This window comes from Cucurbita moschata, unplaced genomic scaffold (genome assembly GCF_002738365.1).
Source record: "Cucurbita moschata cultivar Rifu unplaced genomic scaffold, Cmos_1.0 Cmo_Scf00001, whole genome shotgun sequence".
NCBI classification, from domain to species: Eukaryota; Viridiplantae; Streptophyta; class Magnoliopsida; order Cucurbitales; family Cucurbitaceae; genus Cucurbita; species Cucurbita moschata.
In genome coordinates, this window is record NW_019268517.1 from 9,683,872 (window position 1) to 9,696,010 (window position 12,139).

Sequence of the window (12,139 nt, forward strand, 5' to 3'; positions counted from 1 at the left end):
AAAAAAAAAAAAAAAAAAACTCGATCAGCGATTTACCTCAGTACATCCAACATAAGTACAATAACAAACAAACAAGTCCGTCTCTGTGCTCTTTTCCTTTCCCGAAATTTCCTCAAGAGCCAAACAGAAAACACCCCAAAGAAACAAGAAAAATAAAGAAAGAAACCTTCTCGAATAAGTCGCCCCCTCGTAACAACTGTTCAACCCGAGCTTAGACGAGTGATTCCCGTGAGCCTCTACCTATTTGGTCGAAGCAAGTAGAAGCTTCTCCATTCAACGCATTAAAAGCAATTTCTAAACAAACAGCAAGTGAAGGACATTCTCAGTCTCAGATTCAAAATTCAGTAAAATTCGCAAATCTACAGATCGTGGGATTCGAGAGAAAACAGCCAATCTGGAACGTGCATAGAACAGGGAAACAGAACCTAACCGTATCAAAATCGGAAACAAGAAATTCCACACCGGTGGATCGAGACGGCGGAGAGCGGCGGTGGAATCAATGAGAGAGAGAAAAAAGAGACAGAGAGAGAGAGAGAGAGAAGAAAAAAAAAAAGGAAAGGGACTCGAACATTCAAATTGGCAAAAGATTGAGAAAGATGAGCGGGCAAGTGGCAGGAAAGAGAAAGAAATTTGGAGGGTAATTTTGTAAACTGACAGACAGGGTAGATTTGGTAATAAAATAGTTTAGAACAATTCTTTATATTTAAAACTTTTATAGCATCAAACATCTTGACTTTTGTGTATTTATTTATTTTTAAAATGTTTACCTTTTTTTATTTTTTATTTTTTATTTTCTTTTCTTCATTCAATACTTATATAATACTTTATTCCTATGTATTTAAAGGATTAAAAAAAAATAATTAACAAAATTGAAAATATAACTCATATTATCCTAATTATATATATATTTCCAATCTTGCCAATATTATAATTTTCCACAAAAATAATTATTAAATTATAAATCTTAATATTGTTATGTTGTTTATTTGGACGTAATTAATAACAAATATAATTTAATCAAAATTTATCTACCTTTTACTTTTTACAAAATACCAAAACTACCCACTTACAAAAGTCTTACTTACTTTCATATCTGAACAAAATATACGGTCAATTCTCAAAACCTTCCTTCACTGCTAAATCACTCCAACCAAATAAATAAATGAATAAAGCTATCATTAGCTGTTCGGGTCTCCATCCCCGTGAAATTCCTCGTCTATTTTTGCAAGGGTTGAGACGAGGACAGGGATGAAAACGAAAAATATTTCCCGTCCTCGACCTCATTTATCTAATGGGAAAAGAATGTTCTCCACTCCCTCCCTCATTCTCCGTCTAAATGGGAAACCCCCTCTCCATTACCTGTAAAGTCTGATTTCACGAGTAAAATGGACATCTCTAACTATTATAAAAGTCAAATGATTAACTGTGAGTATAAATAAATTTGAATAATTTATGAGAATATAAATAAAAATGAAAATGAAAAAATTACTAGTATAATGCATGTCATGAAAGTACTTGGTACAAATATTTTATTGGGAAATAAAAAGGATGGGTAAGCATGCAGTGGTGCATGAAACATGGACAGAGTGATAGGACATATGACAACTGAAGCTTCTTTTGTTTCCTTCCAATTCATTCACTGCTCCTAGAGAGAGAGAGAGAAAACAGACAAGAACAGAGGGAAACAGGGCGCAAAAAAACAACAAGTACCATATAAGAACAACAACTTGAGTTTATTGGTCATTATCACTACAAATCTTACCATATCATACAATAATCAAATACATACTCATTCAACCATTTCATTATTTAATTCAGAAATATGCACTTTTAACTGGTTAATCCAACTTAGATTAGCAAAAATTCTCATTTTCGACCTAGAATATATACTTAAACTAGTTAATCCAACTTAGATTAGCATGGATTTCTATCGTAAACAAAACAAAATAAACTATGAACAAGAAAGGTAATAATATGTATTATAACTAAAAGTTAAAAAAAGTGAAAAGACCCACTTAAATTTTTTAAAAGAAAAAACGTTTACTGCATCCATTCTACTTTAAATGAACTTTGTAATAAATCATTGAAGATTTTTTTTTCAAAAAAATAAAGAACAAAAGATCATTTCTCAGTGTTAAGAACAATAAAATAAAATAAAAAGTAATCTACAAGTAATCTCATTATTGCTTATTTAGTTTTTTTTTTTTTTTTTTTATGAAAAGATTATTTGTTTCTAATCATTTGAATTCTTAATCAAACTTCAACCAAATAAGTTTTCGAAAACGAGTTCTTTAAAACTTGACTTACGATAGGTAAGGAAAGTAAATATCGAAACAAGAAACTCATAAGTAGAAATAGTATTTATAAGCTTCATCTTCTAAAATCAAAAACTTTAAAGGTTATAAACTAAAAGCTAAATGGTACCTGAAATGATGATAGTTACAGGTAAAAAGATCATGATGGACATGTCCTATATTAAGCAATCAAGAGGCACATGAAACCAAGAAGATGTATAGACCAACCTTTGTGTCGTATCTTGTGGGGAATTCTTGGTCTCCAAGCCTCCACTTGTTCTTTACCCTCTGCAATTGCATGGCCCAGATGAATTAATGCGACATGACAGAGAAATGAAACTCAAATTCATTTTTAAACCCAAAAAATACAGACACTATTACATCATGAGAATCTACATCTACCTAAGACTGTATCTCACTTCAAAATGTAAAAGTAAAATGAAAAAGAAGCAAAGTCCTTTGAAGGGAGAAAATGAAGCCGAGCATTAAAAAGGCCAGATGTTACGGGCTATGTCGTGCATGGAAGAGACATACAGCCACAAAAGTTGAAAGCAAGGGGTGACCTAAAACATTTAAAAAGCATGCCATGGTGCTCCACTTCAATTTTCAAATGGAAGGACACTATTTAATAAAGTTAGGCATAATAATATACGCAAATCAAGACTACTTTAATCAACAATAATAATCTGGTATTGTTCATGACTAGTTTAAGAGTTCTAAACTCTATGTGCTAAGTAGAACACACTCTAAAAAGTTAAACCAGAAGAAAAACATACAAATATCTCTTTTAAATCTTTAATCCCTTGGTTAAGAGTATATGGCTCAATCGTATAATCAAGTTCGGCAACTCAAAGTCAATCTCAAGAAACAGTGAAGCTTCTTAGGGTTTTTATGTCCAGGTGCAAGTAGTGTGCATCTTCACAGACATGTCAATTTCATTGAGCTCCTCTCTAAGACGGTGCCCAGACCGCTATACCTTGCATGCAGGTCGGAACTTATCCGACAAGAAATTTCGTTACCTTAAGACTGTTATAGTTAGGGTCATCGTTCCCCGGGACTTTGATTGCTAACTCCCCTGTCATTAGGTCACCAACTTTCTTGACCTTCCTACACTGTACCATCTTCACCATTTTATAAACAAGATCTAGAGATTCAAGAGAAAGTCGAAAAGCAATGTACTATCTTCACCAGTCACCCTATTAGAAGGAGATACAGTGCTAAAGTAAATTCAAATGTTCACTGCTTAAGATTTAGGAGAAAAATTCAAAGTTCCTGTTTCTCCCTTGAGAAAAAGGGAGAGGGAAAGAAAGAAAGTAACCAAATGTTGCTTTTGAACAAGCCAGAAATGCTCTAACTCAGTCCAAAACCAGGGGGGTTTGTCAGCCAAATTGTAGGAAATAATTCTGTTTCTGGTTTCCTTCTCTCTACCGAAAAGGATCAAACATGCAAGATGTGGAATACCCCAAGACTTTTATCTCAGTTCCCCACAAAGCCAACAAGCTACATAAGGTTTAGGACAAATTGTAGGAAGTAATTCACATAATGGCATGATTCAAAGTTTAAAAAATTTGTCCAAAAATCCATGATGAACAATAGAAGTTCACCAACCAAAGAGTACTTTGATTAGACACATGCAATTCAATGCACCAAGCCCCAGCAATGAAAAAAAATAGGATCCATAACATGGGAATAACAAAACATATTTACCTCATCCCTTAATTTCAACCAAATATGACAAAAAGTGGAGCTAGATTGCAACTAAGCAACAAAACCATCATTGTAGAACCAGAAAGCTCTGAAGATATGAAAAAGACAGTCAGTGATTTGAAGTCGATGCATCCCTCTCAATTTGTTGTACGAAATGCTTGGTTGAAAACATGTTTTCATCAAAATATTCTTTGTAGGGATGGTTCTTCGGAACAAGCCTTCGAAATATCTCAAATTGTTTCTCAGCCTCATCATTCTTCTTAAGCAGAGTATAGAGAATTCCCTGACACAAATATGGCCTAAAATCCCTCGGCTCCTCCCTCTCTAGTTCTTGGTAATCTTTCAGTGCTTCAGAGTAACTACCCTCCATAACTTTAATTTGAGCTATCAAGAGCTTAAAGTCCCTTTCCTCCGATTTCCCTTTAAGTTTCTTGCAATGTTCTAATGCCCCTTCAACCCTATTCAGAATCGCCTTCAATGAATCAGTATCTGATGTCTCCGTCAACATTACAAGCCCATGATAGGCCTCAGCCTGAAAAGGATCCTTCAATAAAATCCTCTCAAATTCCTTTCTCGCCAATTCAGAATCGCCAATATGAATATAAACGTTGGCCTTCAATACTAGCCATTCTAAGTCATCGGGCTCAAGTTCAATTAAACGGTCTAAAATTTTAATCGCTTCAGGAAACTTGCGAGCCTTAACTCTTACCTCCATGAGCGATCCAAGAGCTTCAACATCATTGGGATTGTGTACCAGTTGTTCTTCAAGTGCCCTCTCTTTATCTTCTTCACCATCCGTTGATTCCTTCACAGATTCCACCGTAGGCGGAGGAATTGGGGCTGCAATAGCAGGTTTGGCGCAAAACCGCATAAAAAACAAGGTGGCGGCGGCGGCAGCAAAAGTGATGCAGGTGGTTTTGAGGATCGACGAGGAAATGGGGTCTAGAATTTGGGGGAGTGAAGGCCCACGCCGTCGTGGAGCTTGACAAAACGAGTCGAAGGATAACGACGGTGATCGCTTCGAGGCTCTAACAGATGACGATTTGTACAACGACGACGACGACGGTACCGGCAGTGGGGTTCTGATGCTAAGATAAGAAATTGGTTTTGAAATCCAAGGGACACCGTTGACGAGAAGGTGAAGGGACTGGTGGCAGTGCTGCAGCTTACCAAGAGAATCCATGGGTCGGGAGAAGAGAAATGGGATGTTACAGGGGAAATCCAAAACCCTGATCACGTAACAAAGGGAGAAACCGAAGAACAACGACGATGAGTGTACAGAAATCTGCGCATGTACAACTTCTACGACGTCGTTTATCTGACAAGGCAAAATGCGCCATCGTTTTTGGCGCTATTTTCAAAATACATACTTAGCTTCACAAAATTCTATTTTGAGCTTTAATAATTTATTTTACTTCCAAATTTTAAGATATTTTCCATTCCAAAATCTTATATTTTATGTAATAATTGCTTCTGATATTTATTATCAAATTTCATGTTGGTTTTTACAAAAACCTTATGTAACCATCAAAGAGACCAAATTGTAATGAGCATTTCAATTTAATAATTTTTTTTTTTATATATAATAAAGAGCATTTCAAAACTTCTAAAAATTAAAATACATAAATAAATAAAAATTAAAAAATGAATGAGTTCTATACATTTAAAAATTAAAACTCCCCAATTTAAAGAAGAAACAAAAATATACATATTCAAGGAGCTTAGGTTTCTTTATCCCATTTCAGAAAATCTATTTTAATTTCCGAAAAAACTTTTTAAAGATTGATTAAGATCATCTGTTAATGAGCTCAAGTTGAATATGCACCATGACTTCTATGGATCATTATTCAAACTTATTGAGTGGCCATTGTGTTGTTCAATTGAATGAAGGCATTTGATAACCTAAAACGAGATGGTCGAACACTTTCTACAAATAATTCACTTGTTTTCCACTTCCATCTCCAAAAAGATTGTTTACTTTTGTATATAATGTTCAATATAATCTCAATCATTTTCTGTTACCTCCATCTTCCTCTGGCTTTCCTATAGTATTTCTGTCAGTAACCAAAAATGGCGGGGCAACGCTCGTTCTCTCTAACACACGCCCTTTTCTCTTTTCCCTTTTCGGCAAGGCTGCTCGCAGCTCCAGTTTTCATTCAACGGCAGCTTTCGGTTTGCTATCTACATTCCAACGGTTAGACCTTGCCCAAGCACCTGGAAATAATGAACTAGCCAGTATGCATATCAATACAAGAAGAATATTAGTACATTACTTGGGTAAATTTGCATAAAAACCTTCACAAACCAAACTGGAATAAGGAACAGATCAGATGATGATTGTATGAAATAGACAAGGGAACAGGGGAAAGAAAAAGGAATGTGATAGAATCATCTTTAGGGGTTTTAGCTACACAAGAATTTGACAAATACAAAAGAATAAAAAGGAGGAGATGATGAAGAGCAGCTTATTAGTGAAACAATTCATCACATTTTTAAGTTTTTCTTTCTCCCTCGATAGCAGAGCTCACTCTTTGATTAAAATGCGAATGAGAACTACAAAGGGTAACCACACCTTCTTAGATCCCTCGTGAAGAAAGGATGTCTTAGTGCTTCCCTTGCCATGAGCCTCTCGGTGGGATCATAGCGTAAGAGGCCTTGCAGGAGATCAATCAAATCACCAGCAGAGTGATCGACATGCTGCATTACAAGGTTCTGCATCGAACATTTCAAAAGAGAACACTACAGAATTACAGCTTGAAACTTTAAAAAATAATGATAATAGTAAATAAAAGAAGTGGAAGGTGAAAATAAGTGGAGATAATTACCGGAAGCCTAGGTAACTTCCAGACTGCTCTCATGCTTTCACGAGATGTTACACTCTGGGGCCAATCAAGCTGCATGCCCCGCCTAAAGTATTTCTCAGCACGGCGACTGCAAAATTTATGACAAGTTACAAATAATTAGAGGTTTGTCAATAACTCAAACCCGAAAATAAATAAATAAATAAATAAAAGGAGAACAAAATCCTTACTCAGCCCGCAGAACCATATGTTGAGGTAAGGGGCCCAAAACCTTCTCCATCATGGCAAGATGCTCCAAGTTTTCGTGTGTTTGAAAAAGTGCCTCGCCCTGCTTACCGAGCAAAAGATAAATTATTAAAGCAGAAGTCAAAAGATAATACATAGCTAGTTGTAAAAATAACTCGACTAATAAGAAAACAAAAAAAGGAAATTCATATTTTCCAAACTTTTTTGAAATCAACATTTTTATAGTGGCCAGTTACCAACATAACTCCCCATGAAGCTGTAATGAGCAATAAAAAGGATTCTTTTGACTTTGGAGTCGTATAAAATCCCCATGAAGTCGTATAAAATCTCTCACCGGGATCTAAAATATTTACAAGGATTCTTTCCCCAAAAAGCAGCCAGGACAGAAGAGCAATAAAAAGGAAATTCCCAATTCCAAATATTTTTAAACGAAGTTCAATTTTGATCGAGGAAAAATGAAATCTAGAAATCTAATGAAAGCAATAAATGGTTTAACCTAGTCTAAATGATAGTGCTTACAGAACAAAGTTCAACAAGTATGCATCCCACACTCCATAGGTCACAAGGATAGTTCCATCCTAGACCTGCAGGCAATATAACAGTGTGTAATTCAAGGGAGCGTGGCATAGCAACTGGTAAAACAATGATACTGCAACTGGAAATATGTACCCAGGATAACTTCAGGTGCCCTATAATGACGTGTGGAAACAATATAGCTATGGTCTTGATGTTCAGTAGTGGTACTTCCAAAATCAATGAGCTTGATCGCAGCTGACTTTGGAAGATTCTTGAAATAGGACCCGTCTTTTGCTGAACGTGATAAAAACTAGAATGCAGGAAGGGGGTTAGTTTATAAAAAGAGCAACATATATCAAACATCCACAAATGTTCCCTTCCCACACATGACCGCAAAGGTATTGAAAGCAATCAGTATACCTTATGGTCTGGCACTCTAATGAACTCTGAGGAAACAAGAAGAATATTCTCTGGCTTCAAATCAGTGTGAATCAGCCGTAGCTCGTGCATAACTACATATAATCATTGAAAAGGTTAATAAGACAGACATCTGTTATATGTATAATATTTCATGCACCAGCAAACAAACTTGAATTTCAGTAGACATCATATATTTCAATAAGATATTCTAGGATCCATGTTGCATTTATTCAAGCGTCAAGTAAATAACAAAAATTGCAAGAATTATTCACACACATGCTACAGACTCCAGAAGTTGTCTGGCAAACTCCCGAACAAGATCAATGGGAAATGAACGGTAGCTGTTTTTGCGAAGAAAATCGTATAAGCTTGGTCCAAGCTTCTCAAATACCTGCCGAAACCATTTAAATTCATCTGCAAGTTTCCTTTTAACTCACACAATATTCAGGCATGGAGAAACTAGTATTGCCCCTCCAAATTAATCAAATCAGGAGATATTAACAAATACTTACAATACATATATGATTACGATAGTCAAACCAATTCCGAATTTGCACACAACTGCAAGGAATGAAACCACTTATACTAGTATTTACTTTGAACTTCTCCAACAAAAGAGTGAAGTAAGATTGATCAAATCTTACCGAGTGCCTCCAATATCATGCCTGGCCAGCCTTTGTAGGACATCAATTTCAATCATGGCAGCTTCACGATATTTGCTTATAGAACGAACAATTTTAATAGCCACAACCTCTTTTTTCTCACTATCCAAGCATTCTAAGACTTGTCCAAATGTTCCTATAGAGATGGGGAAAATTTTATTGAATTTTGTAAAGAGAAAAGACAAATAAACAAATAAACCCATAAAATACACCAAGAGAGAGCAACAGAGATAAATATAGGTACATAGAGAAGAAGATAAAACTAGGTTCCTGAAGCTGCTATACTAACCTTCACCCATTTTGCTCAGAATTCTGTCTGCAGAAGGCATAAACAGGGATATCAGCTAATGCCAGAGGTATAACGATAATAGGCACAAGTATCAAGAAATGCGCGGTGAGAAAAATAAAGGATCAACGTTTCTACCATCTATTACTACGTCCAAGATGCAACAATTAATCAGATAACTCCCAAATTAGAAACAAATTCCAACAAATTTAAAATTAATCTGATCCCTCTCTCAAAAGTGTCAAAAATGCACCAAGGGATGACAATGACCATATCATGAGAAAACGCAAAGCAAGTTCATATGCTAATGTAAGAGAACTGGGAGATACTTACAACGAGGAGTTAAACATTCTCCAATGGAGAATACATAGTGTCCATCTTTGTCATCAGGCCTCCATGGAGGAGATCCAAGGCGCGGTGCCCCCCTGCAATACATAGTCGGAAATCCATAATTGGAAAATTGCCCATTCCCAAATTCCTGCCCGCAGTATGGTGGTGGAACAACCTGAATTCATAACAAGTCAAAACTCAAAGTTAAACATAAGTTCAGAATCATCGAACTACAAACGCTTTGGGTCCTAGATCTCATCATACGTTCAAAAGCCATAAAGAGCCGATTCAATCTCCACGATTTGAAATTTTCAATCTCCATTCCACAAGCACAAGTTATTGTATAACATGGTAAATGAATTATAACGATAACCAGGTCCTCAAAACGAAGAATTAGATTTAAAAATACAAAATAAAACTCATAAATCCCAACATGCACGAAAGAGTAACAACCAGTACCTTCGGAGGAGGAACAGGAGGAGGCATATCCCAAGCTAATCTCTGCCTCTTCTTCGGGCGTTTATCCATATTTTTGTGCGGAAATTCAATCATCCTTTGCGTCTCCATTTTGCCTGGTTTTTCCCCAATTTTCTCTTCTTCTCTCGTAACAGAGAATTCCAAGAGAAATCGAAGATCTCAACAACACAAACCTTAAATCCGAAGATCAATTCGAAGCAAATCTGAGGGAATGAACTATAGAAGATGACGAAAATCCAACCTTCGTAACCCTAATCGTGGAACAGATCTCGAACAGAAGTTCGGACCAGTTCGGGATTAACCCAGATTGATGAGCATCCTAACTTAACCAGCAATAGCGGTTTATTTCCCTAACTATGGTTAGGAACAAGTGGGCCCTTCCTCTTCGAAAAAGTTTAGTTTTCACGGAGGCGGGAACATGAAAATGGGTGCCCTTTCTGGTGGCGGTCACGAAAAAGGAAAGCCCACTGATATTTTTTATCCAAAACGTGGGCCTACAGCCCATTACAACTAAAAAGACTAAATTACCCTACGATATTTCTAAATTTCTATATTTTTTTCAATTAAGAAATATATATTAACTAATCGAAATATATTTTTTATATTTAAATTCTTAATTAAGTTTTAAAAATAAAAAATTATTTTAATTTAAAACCGAGAACATATAGCTTCAACGACACTATAAAATTGGCATCGAATAAATTTATCATAACGATATAATTAATCATTAATATCTGTATTTAAATTTAAAAGTATTGTGAATATTTAGACAAAAATATGAAACAATATAAAAGTAAAATTAAAAAAAATTAAAAAAAATGGATATTTGAATTGAAATATATGTCTCTCTCAAATTATTTTTTTGAGTAAAAAAAACACCATTCCACTTGGTTAATAAAAATATTAAATCCCCCATTTTCGATCCAATTATGACGGGTTGATTGCTCCTTAAATATATATATAACCAATTTGAATCCTTATATTTATGGAAAATACAAAAATGTTCATATGACTCGAGAACCCAATTAACTTTACTACCCAACCCAAACCATAAAGGTTGGGTTGGATTGAACTTAAAAATATTTTAAAACAAAAAATTCGAGTCGGATCAACCTGATAATAGAGTTACAATTCTACTCTACATTTAAGGTTATAAGAAAAATTAAGAACATTTTACCTCTCGTAGTTGATGTTAGGTATGTGTCGTGACTTGTAAATATTTGATATTTTGAATTTTGTGAGATTTTAATTATTAGTGCAGCAATAGCGGATAAATATGATTTTTTTAATAATTAAAATATAAATAAAAAATTCAACTTAGCCTGAAAATAGAGAGTTGGGTTGGGTTATAAACTCTATTCAGATTGTTCCCGTCACCAACTCAATAAATCCAAAATTTTGAGTTGGTCTAAAGGATTTTCTCAACCCAACTAGTGTTGGTAGTTGAAGTTGTTAAACAAGAAAGATTAAGCCAATTGAATGTCGTTGTCTAGGAAAAGACATTAAAAAAAACCAAAGAAAGAAACAAAAACACGTAGTCAATTATTTAAACTCGACTTGAAAATGATTAATTAATGTTAATTGCAACGTGATTAACGACAAGTTCATCTCTCTACGCTCCCGTAATTTTGAAATTTTGCCCATTTGAGGGATAGCGTTTCTTTTGTTGAAAATCTCTTAGATTCACATGTTTTAGATTAGATTGAAATGACTATCTGGATATGTATTGACTTTTTCTTCCATTATTCGAGAAAAATATCAAAAAAAATTGTACGTTTACGATTAAATTATTAAAAAAAAAAACTTTTAATTTATGGTTTTTGTTTTATTTATACTCGTGATTTTTTTAATGTAAAAAAACGTTAAAATTGTATTTTAATAATACTTTTTTATTTTCAAAAGTTTTAAAAATAAATTATTATTGTAATAAAATAAAACATAAGCATAAGGTAGTGATATGAAGGTCATGATAACACATTTTAAATCATTAGTTCTTCCCCAACCACTAATCTTCCAAATTTTAAATGATTAATTTATCCTTATATCGTTCCATCATCGAGCAATGATTAATTCAACTTTAACTTCTCCTTTAAATTATTTAATAATATTTAGTAATTACGTTCCAGAATAAAATCTAAAATAAAGTCAACAGGTACTAACACATAATCATTAGATATGTTCATTTAGTACGCAAGATTCGAGCTTTAAATTGAGCAAAATAATCGAAATTAGAGAGTGTGTAGAACAACTTCTCCCCGTTAGTTAAACAGGGTCGGGGATGGAAAATAGGGTCTGGAGAGATCTCTTCCCATTAGTTAAATAGGGTCGAGGATAGAAATTATATCCCTGTCTCAACCCACCTCACTTTATATATATGTGGAATTTTTTAATATGAGGGAG

The 12,139-nt window shown here is 34.5% G+C and overlaps 3 protein-coding genes across 5 annotated transcripts in view; all 3 read right to left on the reverse strand.

Annotated features, from left to right (window-relative positions):
* LOC111445636 overlaps positions 1-654 on the reverse strand; it is a 5,813-nt gene extending 5,159 nt beyond the window's left edge. Inside the window, exons 1-2 of one of the 2 annotated variants that reach the window (XM_023084149.1) lie at positions 431-654; positions 167-294 (exon numbers count right to left, since the gene is read on the reverse strand). The gene's annotated coding sequence lies outside the window, so the exon portion shown is untranslated. Of the gene's footprint in view, positions 1-166 lie in introns of both variants that reach the window. The other variant, XM_023084158.1, reaches the window with a different exon arrangement.
* Positions 655-1,467: 813 nt separating this feature from the next.
* Positions 1,468-5,366, reverse strand: LOC111454326 (protein SLOW GREEN 1, chloroplastic-like). Its single transcript, XM_023095781.1, has 3 exons — positions 4,002-5,366; positions 2,523-2,582; positions 1,468-1,645 (listed from the first exon to the last, which is right to left on the reverse strand). Exon 1 carries the CDS (start codon positions 5,182-5,184, stop codon positions 4,111-4,113), a length of 1,074 nt encoding a protein of 357 aa, XP_022951549.1. The 5' UTR covers positions 5,185-5,366; the 3' UTR covers positions 1,468-1,645; positions 2,523-2,582; positions 4,002-4,110.
* A 462-nt stretch (positions 5,367-5,828) lies between these two features.
* On the reverse strand, positions 5,829-10,051 carry LOC111441719 (serine/threonine-protein kinase AFC1). Of its 2 annotated transcripts, none has more exons than XM_023078826.1 (13): positions 9,722-10,051; positions 9,266-9,437; positions 8,936-8,962; positions 8,629-8,782; positions 8,497-8,545; positions 8,261-8,375; positions 7,985-8,076; positions 7,718-7,874; positions 7,568-7,632; positions 7,033-7,130; positions 6,827-6,932; positions 6,574-6,713; positions 5,829-6,215 (listed from the first exon to the last, which is right to left on the reverse strand). In XM_023078826.1, exons 1-13 carry the CDS (start codon positions 9,827-9,829, stop codon positions 6,197-6,199), a joined length of 1,302 nt encoding a protein of 433 aa, XP_022934594.1. In that variant the 5' UTR covers positions 9,830-10,051; the 3' UTR covers positions 5,829-6,196. The 2 variants fall into 2 exon arrangements, with proteins under 2 accessions (XP_022934594.1, XP_022934587.1); XM_023078819.1 differs by having other exon boundaries at positions 5,829-6,229.
* Between the last annotated feature and the right edge of the window lie 2,088 nt (positions 10,052-12,139).

Coding starts and splice junctions, on each gene's coding strand:
- LOC111454326 (XM_023095781.1), bottom strand. CDS start 5,184: ATGGATTCTCTTGGTAAGCTGCAGCACTGCCACCAGTCCCTTCACCTT.
- LOC111441719 (XM_023078819.1), bottom strand. CDS start 9,829: ATGGAGACGCAAAGGATGATTGAATTTCCGCACAAAAATATGGATAAA. Junction 9,438..9,721: donor CTCCTGTTCCTCCTCCGAAG/GTACTGGTTGTT, acceptor TTATGAATTCAG/GTTGTTCCACCACCATACTG. Junction 7,633..7,717: donor GGCACCTGAAGTTATCCTGG/GTACATATTTCC, acceptor TATTGCCTGCAG/GTCTAGGATGGAACTATCCT.